The sequence below is a fragment of the Ammodytes marinus genome, assembly GCF_949987685.1.
Source record: "Ammodytes marinus genome assembly, chromosome: 9".
Lineage (NCBI taxonomy): Eukaryota > Metazoa > Chordata > Actinopteri > Uranoscopiformes > Ammodytidae > Ammodytes > Ammodytes marinus.
In genome coordinates this window covers 18,156,330-18,168,792 of record NC_137213.1, presented here as the reverse complement: position 1 = coordinate 18,168,792, position 12,463 = coordinate 18,156,330, and the positions used below count along the sequence as shown (strand labels likewise).

Sequence of the window (12,463 nt, the reverse complement as noted above, 5' to 3'; positions counted from 1 at the left end):
AACGCCAAATGTAATTTATTCGTTATCAAATTCAGATACATTTCGGATTTGAATCATGTTTGGACACAGTAAAATGTGAATATGACCAAAACCAGCATTGCAGTGTGTCTTTAAACCGTATTTTAAATGTTTGCCCTGTAGGTGGCAACACTAGTTTAAAATTTCAAGTATCTTGCTTATTCTGTGCCCACTAGAGGTCCCTAAAGATATGTCTATAAAAGGTTATATGTTTAGAGGAGGTCCAGTATGTTTGTCCCCCTGCCAGATGCACAGAGGTGAATATATAAGGTTGGGGAATCACATTATTATACTGATACACACATTTCTATCAGAATAACATGCTCTCCTTATCTCTCAAAATAGGTTTGTGTAGTTCTCTGGTTATTCATAAGGTTTGATGGCTTTGCCTAATAACGCGTTATGTGGGTGTATGTGGAAAGGAGAAGAAGCGTAATGAACAGGCAGGTAATGACTTCTTTTGACCATTTGGCTTCTCACATCGGAATCTTTGCAACTTTCATTATTATGGCTGGATTGACTCTGTTTTGCATTGACATCTCTTTAGAGGTGAAATGTCTCCTCTTATCACAGGCTAATGTGAACCAAGAGGTGCCTCTTTTTCCATCACACCGCCGATGACCCTTTATGTTGTCCTGGCCAGGCAATGTTGCATGAAAAAGGGGTGTGTGTGTGTGTGTGTGTGTGTGTGTGTGTGTGTGTGTGTGTGTGTGTGTGTGTGTGTGTGTGTGTGTGTGTGTGTGTGTGTGTGTGTGTGTGTGTGTGTGTGTGTGTGTGTGTGTGTGTGTGTGTGTGTGTGTGTGTGTGTGTGTGTGTGTGTGTGTGTGTGTGTGTGTGTGTGTGTGTGTGTGTGTGTGTGTGTGTGTGTGTGTGTGTGTGTGTGTGTGTGTGTGTGTGTGTGTGTGTGTGTGTGTGTGTGTGTCTAACGAGTCCACCATCCACATCCCCACTGTCATTAAGCCGCTCCAAGCGCAGGAGCTGACTCCCATCCCCGTGCTGGGACGGACGGCAGCCATGCGGCTCCCAGATGAACATTAAAGAGGCAGCAGAGAGCTAAAATGGGACGTCTCGCCCCTGTTTTTTTGCCCCTCCGCTTTTTTATTCCACAGATGAGTGCAGATAATTTCTTGTGCGATTGTGAGTGATTACTGTATTACTGCGGTAAAAGGGGGATGTATCGGGGAATGCAGAGGGAATTAATGACACATAAAAACTATTTTTTGTAGTGACTGCTTTTGTCTCCGGGGGCCTTGGAATGCCTCTTCGCGCATCTTGTGATTACCTACACGTATTGTAAATATGTGTTTCCTATGGCCTCTTACATAAATTTACATGTTTTAACACTCAGGAGACGGCCGACGGTTAGAGATGAGTTACTCTCCATTCTGCCTGTCTATGGACTCACTCCACTGGCTGTCTCTGCTTTATTATTGAATTAGCCAATGAACCGCTGTGCATTTGTGTCCCTGTGTGTAAGCCCTGTGTTAGGGAGACATATGCTGTGTATTAGAAAGATGAATATTATGGATTTAACCCACACGACCATGCTCCCGTTGTGTTTTTCCAAACTCAATTTTAATGTTGCGTTGTTTTGCTCATAAACATGCAAAACACTGTAATAGTCGTCTTCTTCCACCTCGTACCACACAAGCTATTGAATGAATTGTATCCTTTAGTAATACACTCCATATATTAACTGAGCACCTACCGTAGGTTATGAAAAGAGAGAAACAATTAGTACAGGTTTTGAATCTAAGTTGGTTGTTTACCTGCCACTACTGAAAGACAGGGTTCAGTTCTCAGATCAGACGTGTGTCTCAGTTGGAGGTCTGAGAGAGGGTTTCACTGTGTGTAGACTGAGCCCAGCAGGACTAACTCTCTGCTTCTCCCTGCCACAGGGGGGATTGAACATGCTATACAATATAGAGCTTTTTGCTTTTCTTTTGCTGATTACAGCTGTTTGTATCTTGGCCACTTTTTTATTATCTTAAGCTCATTTCTGTCCTTTTGACAGCTTTCCAGTGGTCTGTGGACATCCGTGAAATTTGACTTATTTTCACTGAAGTTATATCAGTATCAATGAATGACATTCATTTGCATGTTCTCTTAATTTTTTGCATAATTCATCATGTATGCATAATTTCCCCACGAAATTGCAACACAGCAATAGATCTATTTATCACCACAATAGTGAAGCTTACAGATTTCCAGACATCCTGGATCGTACTCTGTACTGCAAGGCCGATTAACATTCTGGTTAGTATAGTCATATAGTGGTTGGGTTGTGCTATATATACAGTAAACTGCAAATCCATCAGGCCCTCTTTTTACCAATTAATACATTTGTATATGAATTTGGCATTAACATAATGTTGTACCTTGATTTAATTTACCATTCCTGTCTGGTTATAATAAAACAGCCCATAATGTAGCTTGGTCTTGTGTTTATGTAACTTTTAATGATGTTGCGCAATATATTTTCACACCTTTTTTGTGTGAAAAGTGTCTCTCTTCACAACTACAGACTGTCATTTAACTTACTTCAAATAACCTTTGTGCACCAGCCACACACTCAATATGCAATCTTAGCATCCTGCAGTGGATGAACTACTTAAGAGTATTCCCCCAGTAGTGCAGCAAGGGCCCACGTTGGAAATGCAACCGTAGGTTTTAGGCTGCAGCCAGATTAAGAGGAGAGAGAATGGGGGTTTTCTTCTCTCTAAGAAGATTACCCGGGGAGGGGTGAGATGGCAGTCAGAGTGTTTAAGGAAAAAAAGGACAAGGAGAAAATGGAAGATGAAGTGGAACTAAAGGAGGGTGGCCAGGATACACAGTTTAGCCACCTGTTGTCTCCCTCTTCATATCACTCCTTTCTTTCCTTCTCTCTCTCTCTCTATAACATCTATCTTTGCTCTGATCATCATTTATAACATTAGGAAAAGTCAAGAGTTTAAAAGGTCTTAGGTAAAAGGATTTCTCCCATGTTAAATGCTGGACACCCCCGAGCATCATGTAGTTGAGTTGAATTCTCTTTTTTTTTTCGTCTTGTATGTGTATCTGTGTGTGTGTGTGTGTGTGCAGCTGTGAGCCCGATTGTGCTTGTGCTTCCCTCTCCCTCAAGTTCCTGCTGGTGGTGGTTTCCACGAGGGCTTTGATGTGTATCTGGGCAATGCACTATTAGAAGGATTTCCCTGGGCCTGACAGCTTTAGAGAATATGCGGCGAAATGGCAATGCCAGCGGGCTAAAAGAATGCTGGAAACAGGATTAGGATCATATTCTGGCAGACCCTGTCACCTCCTCAATGGGCCCAGGGTTTCTGACGCTGGCACTTTTCATTCTCGCCATGGTTAAAACCTTTAAGAGAACCATGGAGAGGAGGGAGGGGGGGAAAGCACTGATTGAATGGTACACTGTGATTTTTGTGTGGGCAGGGGGGGCTCGCTCTGGGGGGGGGGGGGGGGGGGGTTACTGTGTGTGTGTGTGTGTGTGTGTGTGTGTGTGTGTGTGTGTGTGTGTGTGTGTCAAAGCAAGGCAGGCAGCAAACCAGCAGGCCTCTGCATGTGTGACACAGACACACACAAACCTTTATTGCTTCAAAATATGTCAAGTTTTACAAAGTAAAAAGTTATGTTAGGTAGGTCTATACTTTTTTTAAACACTTTATTTGAGAAGTCTTATTTCTATACTTGTTTTATTGGGCATGTTTCTCTGACCTCTCTCTCTGTCTCACACACACACATACACAGAAATACTGTACTTAGAGTACATGTCATCACTTGCTTAAAGGAGAGTAGATGGAGATACCTGTGTGCCTATAAATATGTGGTTATGGCTGTCTGGTGTTGAATATACAGCCCTGAGTGTTAGAGATGGAAGCACCTGATCCAGCATCCAGGGCTCAACACACTTGACCCTGCAGCAGTACAATTTGGCAATCCCTTTTCAACCCCCAGAGGTGGTGTGTGTGTGTGTGTGTGTGTGTGTGTGTGTGTGTGTGTGTGTGTGTGTGTGTGTGTGTGTGTGTGTGTGTGTGTGTGTGTGTGTGTGTGTGTGTGTGTGTGTGTGTGTGTGTGTGTGTGTGTGTGTGTGTGTGTGTGTGTGTGTGTGTGTGTGTGTGTGTGTGTGTGTGTGTGTGTGTGTGTGTGTGTGTGTGTGTGTGTGTGTGTGTGTGTGTGTGTGTGTGTGTGTGTGTGTGTGTGTGTGTGTGTGTGTGTGTGTGTGTGTGTGTGTGAGTGTGAGTGTGAGTGTGAGTGCGTGTGCATGCGTGCGGGCGTGTGTTTGGGGGATGGGTGTTTAGAAAAAGAGAGAACATTTGGAACAAGAGTAGTGTGTTATGTTCTCTCGTCCAGAGCCCCATGGGAGGAAATCGTGCCGTGTACCTGGACAGATTCCTAGCCCGGATAACAAGGACATTCACTTGTGCTGCATATCCAGAACACAATCTTATTAGTCACACAATTAGGATGCCCTTGGACGAGGATGCACACACACACAAAGACACACATACGCGGTGTAATAAAACACAACAAGGTTAGGGTGAGGTGCTACAACTACATTAACACGGATAATCTGGTGAGGTCATTATCCTCCTAGTATCCGATTTTTTTTGGATGGGGTTGTAGAAATCATGCAGCAGCCAAGGTGTGCATGTTGTTTACACACACTGAGGGGAGGGACATGTATGTTAAAGGCCGATTCAATTAACAGCAGAGCAATGTCACAGACAGGGGGGACGCACATGGGGACGCACATGTGAAGTTTACTAAGGGAAGAGCAAGGGCACAGTCTATGCAGAGATGCTCAATTGCTGTGTGTGTGTGTGTGTGTGTGTGTGTGTGTGTGTGTGTGTGTGTGTGTGTGTGTGTGTGTGTGTGTGTGTGTGTGTGTGTGTGTGTGTGTGTGTGTGTGTGTGTGTGTGTGTGTGTGTGTGTGTGTGTGTGTGTGTGTGTGTGAGAGAGAGAGAGAGAGTGCATGTGTAGTAGGGGCAGGGTTGGGTGGGGGTCTGTGCGTTTTGACAAACCGTGCTGTTAAAGATATAATAGCAGCATAATCACCGCCCCAGGCCGTCATTCTTCAGGATAATGGCCTGCTTATTCATTGGGGATGGCTTATGTCTCTGTGCGGCTTTTTTATTTTTCAGATTTTCAGATTACGTTGTTCTTTTTCTGTCTCTCCTGCTTGGGAACACTTTGTCTTCCTGCAAATTCTCATAAATGTTATTGCTAGATAGGTTTCCTTTTTTTGTTCTCATACTTTGACCTTTTTCCCAGCTATTCATTGTCCTGGTGCTTTTCTTTACATTTACTCTGAACTAATTACGTCTTAATTATATAATTATTAATATATTTTACCTGCTTTATACTTATATTCTATAAGAAAGAATTTAAACCAACTTTATTCTCATAAAGTTGTTTTGTGCACTTGATCAATAGGTTTTATAGTTTTTACTTACTCAGATCAACAACATCATTAAAATATTAAGACCCTTCAACCTATATCTACTTATTGTTTTTTTTAATGTAATGCGGTTGAATTATATTTGTATTTGCCTATTTAAAGTGTAGCACACACACACCACCCTTGCCAAGGTTTGGCCATTACCCTTCCCATACTGCATAAATATTCAGCACAGATAGAGATGTATTCATTATAAAGATCTCCAAGCAAGGTTTTTATTTTGCGATACTTTTACAACAACACTAGTTCAAGTCTACATTGTTAGGGAGGAAAAACGGAAACAACACTGCTGATGGTCCACTCATTCACTCCTCCACCATTATAAATCTATCTACCACTGGATCAAGTAGTCTGACAGAGACAGTGCGGGGGGGGGGGGGGGGGGCAGCCTTATAATAATAGCAACAAAACGAGTCAAGACAGCAGTACACAGAGGACTTGGGTCAATTATTCAATAAAATATTTTCACTTTCTTTGACTGTAGGCTTTATCTGTACAGCAAACTCGAACAATTGTGACTTTTCAGCTAAGAAAGTGAACACATTCTAAAATAATAAATGTGACCCAGGATCCTCCTTACACAGACGACCAAGAGAGGAGGGGTAGACAAGGCTGCCGGTGAGCTCAGCGAATACAATCTTACAATCTGACACCTAAAGGAATTTTATGCGCGACATTATCAATTATACAACATAATAGGAACTTTACAATTACCTTACCAGTAAACATTAATAGATAGACTTTTTTTTTGTATTGTACATACTAAAATAATGTGCATTTTTTCATATGGAGACATTAGCTATCAGGATTGGGTAACAGATAACATCAGAGATGCGTGTGATTTTCCTCATCAAGTGCTAACAGTCAGTGTGACTTTAAATAAAAAGCTGCATGTTTCCTCAAGAGAATATTAAGGCGAGAATTACTGCTGAGAAAATATGAGTCAGGACCCAATTTATTTCCCAAATGAATTTTCTATTCAAGCTAAATTGATCAACTCATGGTAAAGGGATGCCAATCTTGTTGTAACCTTAATTGGCCGTTTTATTGCACAGAATTTTTTTTATTCATAAAGACTTTCTTAAATGGTATGCATGTTCATAATTGCATTTGCCCTAGCTCCCTCAGCCCAGGGCAAAATGTAATTAAAAGCTTTGAGAATTTAGTCACTGAAATCATTTTCTCATTATGAAACCAGCCTCTGTACTAAGTGGCATATTAACTGGCCATGAAACTGGTAAATTAGTCACTTTTAATTATGCTGTTGAGGACAACATGGCTTGAAGTTTATTTTTATTTGTGTGCTGTTATGTAGTACATGCTATGTACATAACCGTGCTGCTTAATTGAAATGTCAGTGGTGTTGTGACAGAAATGGTCTCTTTTTTGCTGCACAAACCTATAGTTCCTTCAAAAGTGCCTTGATTATTCACATTATTAGTGTAAACATAGTTTTTTTGCAATGTCTTTTTTAAACTGGGTGCCTACATCATCGGCTGTGTATGTAAGTTGTGTCTTAAAATGATTTCAACTGTTTTGAAGGTCCAGCATTTCATGTCTGTTGGAAACATCATCATATGAGTCAGGACATTCACTTGATCCGTCACATTATTGTTGCAATGTTCAGTATCTCATATCCTATTCTTTTCCCCAGGTTACACTTTTGGACCTTGAGCTGCATCTATAGTGTAGAGGAGGAGTCAATGGCGCTGTAAGTGTGGAAGCTGTTCAATGGAGTTCGGTAGGTCCAGTCAGTGCATGTTGGTAGGTTTTACTTCTGCATTCTCTGCATTATCCTGTGCCCATCTACTCCAGAAGGGGGTCAGTATATGGGTTCCTAAAGAACTATCAGAGTCACACAGTCACACACAGTAGGATGAGTTAATGTGTAGGGCCAATGCCCTCTGGCCTTTATAGTTTACATTGTCCTTCCATACTGTGCTGCTTCTCAGTTAGACATAGTGTCCAGTCCCAGCGAGGCGGCGTGCTGTTTGGCCCTCAGACGCAGGTTCTCGATGCTGGTGGTCTTGTTGTTGTGGCTGCTTGCGAGGCCTCCGGCGGCCGAGGCCTGCAGCAGAGGGCTGTTCCACACCTGCTGGGCGTGATGGGACAGAGACTGGTAGTAGGACTGGCAGGGCAGAGAGCTTAGAGGGGCAGGGGGCATGTTGACGTTCATGCCCAGGTAAGGGAGTGAGGACGGGGCGGTGAGGTCAAAGGCCGGGTAGTGCACCATGTTGTTGGTGGCGGCCATGTGCTGGCGGAACTGCTCCTGCAGACGGAACAGGCTGAGAGGAGAGGAAGAGTAAGCGTGGCTCTGAGGGAGAGGAGCACCGCTGCTGACCAGGCCTCCACTGCTGGAGGAAGAGGAGGAGGGGGTCACAGACGGAGACACCAAGGGAGAGTCTGGACAGAGAAAAAAAGTCAATATAATGATCATAGTCAGCTGATGAGTATACTGTATTCAAATATGCGGGATGCAATGAACAGGGTTTCCACAAGTGTTATATTTGTCTTTCCTAGCCATAGATTATTAAAGACGCAGTTCCCAGGCATTCTTGCAGACAAGCAAGAAAAATAATTCAAGTAACTACTTAGTTCAAAACTTCTCCGAAACTTTCAGTTAATTCCAAACCACTTCCAGACATGGATTTCATAGCTCTAGAATTTCATGACCGGGTGGGGGTGGGGGGGGGGACCCTGCATGAAATAACTTTGTGAGGAATCAAGAATCTGAGGAGTGAAAATCCAGTATCCTATACTTCCTCACCTGGTTTAGGGCTGAGTCTTTTGCAGGCGGGGGAGCTGTCCCCAGGTGTCATGGCTCTCTCACACTTCATCTCCTCTCTCTGACATTTACTCTCGTCCTCCCTGTCCGTGACGTTATCTTCTGTTGCCGACTCGCTGCCAGAGTTTTCTGCTGATGTGACGTTCAGTTCCATGTCCAGAGCTACGGGACGGACGGAGGGACCCTCCGTCTCCAGAGAGGAGGAAGAGGAAGGAGGAAGCTGGGTGTCGGGAAGGACGGTGGTGGAGGGAGGCACTTCCTCCTTCTCACTTCCTCCTTCCCCCGACGCTTCCTTCTGCTTCTGAAGCTGCTCCTTCTGCAGGCTGCGCTGCTTCTTACGGAACTTGGCTCTGCGGTTTTTGAACCAAACCTGATGGCAGAGGAGGAGGAGAGGACCAGTTAGAGGGAGACTAAGCCCAAAGGTTGTACAAGTGTTTGGGTGACAACTGTCAAAGAGACTTCAACACACTATCGATTGCAGTGAGTATCAAATCAAGTGGCATCTCAAAAGCTTAAAAAGCAATGACATGTCTACCCACAAGGCATATGCAGTTAAAAAGTAAGTGTCACAATAAAACTTCAAAGCAATCAGTATTGAATTGAAACTTTGTTTTAACAGGTATTACATTTAGGTGGATAAGCTACATTTTCTGTTGTGCCAGCACAAGTGTAAAGTTTTCTGGACTGGAATGTGAGCAAAGCATTATAATACTAAAATATATGTATTTGTTTCTTTTATAATATAATAATGTTATGGGTTTGTAATTTAAAAATTAAAGCAGGCCTGTGTTGTTGTTTTTTTCCTAATATTTTGAGTCATCTCATTATAGGTTAATATTAATAAAATATAAATATAATAAAAATACAATTTAGCATTAGAAGACCCTTTAAATTCATTAGGCTACTGACAGCTACAAACACACATCCATGAATGTTTCTATAGGCGTACCTGCACGCGGGCCTCGGGCAGGTTGGTGCACATGGCCAGCCGCTCCCTCATCACGACATCCGGGTAGTGGGTCTTCTGAAAAGTCTTCTCCAGCGCTTCCAGCTGCTGCGCGGTGAAAGCCGTGCGGCTGCGGCGCTGTTTGCGGTGCTGAGAGCCGTAGCGAGCCTCCAGGATGATGTCTTGAAATGTGCAGCCGTTGGAAAGGAAAAACACACGGCAAGGTTATTTTACTTGCCATGATTGAGACATCTTACTTTAAAGGCATCATAGGAGATTATCTGCAATATGCACTTTTTAATATGTTGTGAAAAGTGCTTTTTACACCCCAACAGCAATAAATGACTTATGGGCAATGAAAAAGAAACGAAAAACCCCCAAATTCTGTACCTTCTATAAACCTGTTAAAATGCTGACCAATCGGAGACGATGGACCCGTATCTAAAGAACCAATCACAATCCTGCGCGTTCTCTCCCCTCTGTGTGCGAGCCTGAGCGCGTTCACGGAGGGCAGAGAAAGCGTTCGTGCCATATCGTAGTAGGCTACCTGGCAGTGGACTAGACCTAGTGGAAGTAGCATAACAAGCTTACACAATGGAACCTACACAGAAGTTACCAGAGGTGTGGACTCGAGTCACATGACTTGGACTCGAGTCAGACTCGAGTCATGAAGTTGATGACTTGAGACTCGACTTGACAAAATGTAAAGAGACTTGCAACTTGACTTGGACTTTAACATCAATGACTCGTGACTTGAGCCTTTTGACTTGACAAGACTTGCTACTTTCCCCAAAACCCAAAGATTAAATAGTAGGCTATATTTTTAAGTAGGCTACTGCTCTGTATCTTTCATCATGTAGCCTAGTGTAGCGGAGGAAACTGGTGGATGTCGCCTACCGGTACCGCGCTGATCTGCTTATCACTGGTTTCACTTCAGAGGTGTCGGCCAGAACACCACTTAAGGCCAAAAACGTCAGACTATAAGCATGAGAAGAGGAGTATGGTTTTTCCGCTCTTTATTTTCCTTCTTTCACAGGCACAGCAGCATAGATCGCAGGAAAAGAGACACAGGCTTACATTCCGCTCGTGAGGAGACGTTAGAACAGCTGTTGCCACCTGCGAATCGCGGCCATCAATAACATCCATAAACTGTAACTCATAACAGCGATCGGGACTGCATGTACTTACTCACACACGGGTGATTCACATAAACACGTTTCAACTGTGTCGACTACTGCGGCAACATGCGCGCTCACACACCTGACCGAGAGAGAAGAGAAAAGGAACTTACTAGACAGACCCTCCGGCCGACTGACGTCACGGCCACTAACTGACAGCTATACTGTCATCCACACTGAACAAAACTCATCTCAACACTCTATAAGAAATAACAACACTGTAACCTATAAACTTTGGGGCCTTTTCTGCATGTAGCCTATGTGTGAGTGTTTGTGTGTGTGAGTTAAATGTTAACAATCACTGGTAAACAGTGCAATTGGGAAGTGCAGCCAGCAGCGCTCGTGCACGGCTGTGTGTCGAGGGGTGGGGGAGGGAGTCCCGAGGGGAGAGGGAGGAGTTAAACGGAACTCCGAGGACAAGCTAATTTCAAATCATGCTAGCTCTCTCAGATCGTACAGTATAGCTTTAATTGCATGCATGAATGTAAATAGTTTTTGAATAGCCTCATAAATTTACAAGTTGAGTAAAAAAATATTAAAATCTATGAAAACCCAAAAATTCAAAGTGACATTTTAGCTGCAAATCATTTGCTTATAATAGCGATTGTTTTGTTATAAACTTGTTCTCATATCCTTACAAGTTCATTCAGCTTTACTAGTTATTTTATTCATTCAGTAGCTGTTTCAAAAAGCTTTAAAAAATGTTTTATAAAATTTAAAAATATGGGTAGGCCTATTGTTTATGCAATAGTTTGAAAACACTTTGTAAGAGACAGGGCAACAGCCTACGTGGCGCTATAAAAAGGTGTCGTGTGTTTGTGTGTCTGTGTTTGAGCATGCACTCAATTACCAGCTAGTCTCTCGGCAAGTGTGAGCGCGTGCACGGATGGCCGGTAGTCTGGCGCGTGCTGCGCCTGTTGCGCGGCTTGCTGGTGCAGGTTGTACATGGCGCTGAGGGAGTTCATGGCGTGCAAAGAGTAGCCGTTCACCCCGTAGTGCTGCATGGTGAGAGAGGTCGTTGCCTGCAGAATAGAAGAGAATGGTGGTGATTTTTAGATGAAGTTCAGTGTTTCACATAAGGACGCTTTGACATTAAGGGCGCATCATGGCTTCTGAACATGTGATCACAAATCCATCCACTACACGGACCAAAATGATGTAGCCTATGATCCTGACACACGCGGCTTTCTTTTTTATGTCAGCAGTTTCTCGCGCTCAAGGGCCACTAAATTTTATTGTGCGCACTCAAGACAAAAAGTGTTATCCATTAACATCCAATTATCGCCCTGTTCAATCCATTAATTATACAAAAGGCTTTTAATTGGGGTAATTATCACTCGTTCTCATAATGAACCGTGACGGATGCCTTATTCATGAATTAATTCACGTCGTTTCTGTGATCCCGGAGAAGCCAAATCCCCATTGAAAACGTCGCTTTGACAGATCAAGGCGTTGATGAAATGTGTTGGAAAATGAAATAAAGAGATTTGTTCCGGGTCTCGGTGGCCAAACCTGCAACCAGATAGCAGGATTATATTTCAATAGGCTATGATTAGGCTAGGGGAAGGGCTGTTCTCAGAAGGTGATGCTCAATTTCAGTGTATGACTTAAAAACAAAAATAGATAAAAAATGTTCGCATTAAACATTTTCTTACAACATTTAACAGCAATGCTTGCAATGTACTGGTATATTTGGTTTATAATGAATAAAATAGGGTTAGATAGCCTAGGTGCAGTCTTTAATTATACGAACAGATACATTTCCTGAACGAAAACATCCCTGTTTCAGTCTTTCACATGGCAGCAATTTCTCAAATTAAATTGTTTGGTTCTCCTTCACGAACGAGATTTTCATAGATGAAACGCTTGAGGACACGATTAAATATGTATTAGTACGGAGGAGGCTGACAGGAGGGAATATCTCCCAGGCCCAAACAGTTATTATAACTAGAGAGACCACAGGGAACAGATATACATCTTTCTGCTGGATGACAGGTAGAGCATCTAGGGAACATGCAGTTCTTATATGGTTGACAAAACTTTAAAGTTATATTTTACTCATTTCGTAAATGTTTTTT

At 43.0% G+C, this 12,463-nt stretch overlaps 1 protein-coding gene across 1 annotated transcript; it reads right to left on the bottom strand.

Moving 5' to 3' along the window:
• Nucleotides 1-7,424: 7,424 nt before the first annotated feature.
• dmbx1a (diencephalon/mesencephalon homeobox 1a) lies at nt 7,425-11,389 on the bottom strand (the record flags this gene model as incomplete). The annotated part of the gene is made up of 4 exons (XM_080033679.1): nt 7,425-7,879; nt 8,244-8,631; nt 9,211-9,389; nt 11,236-11,389. 4 exons carry the CDS (start codon nt 11,387-11,389, stop codon nt 7,425-7,427), a joined length of 1,176 nt encoding a protein of 391 aa, XP_079889805.1.
• Nucleotides 11,390-12,463: the final 1,074 nt, after the last annotated feature.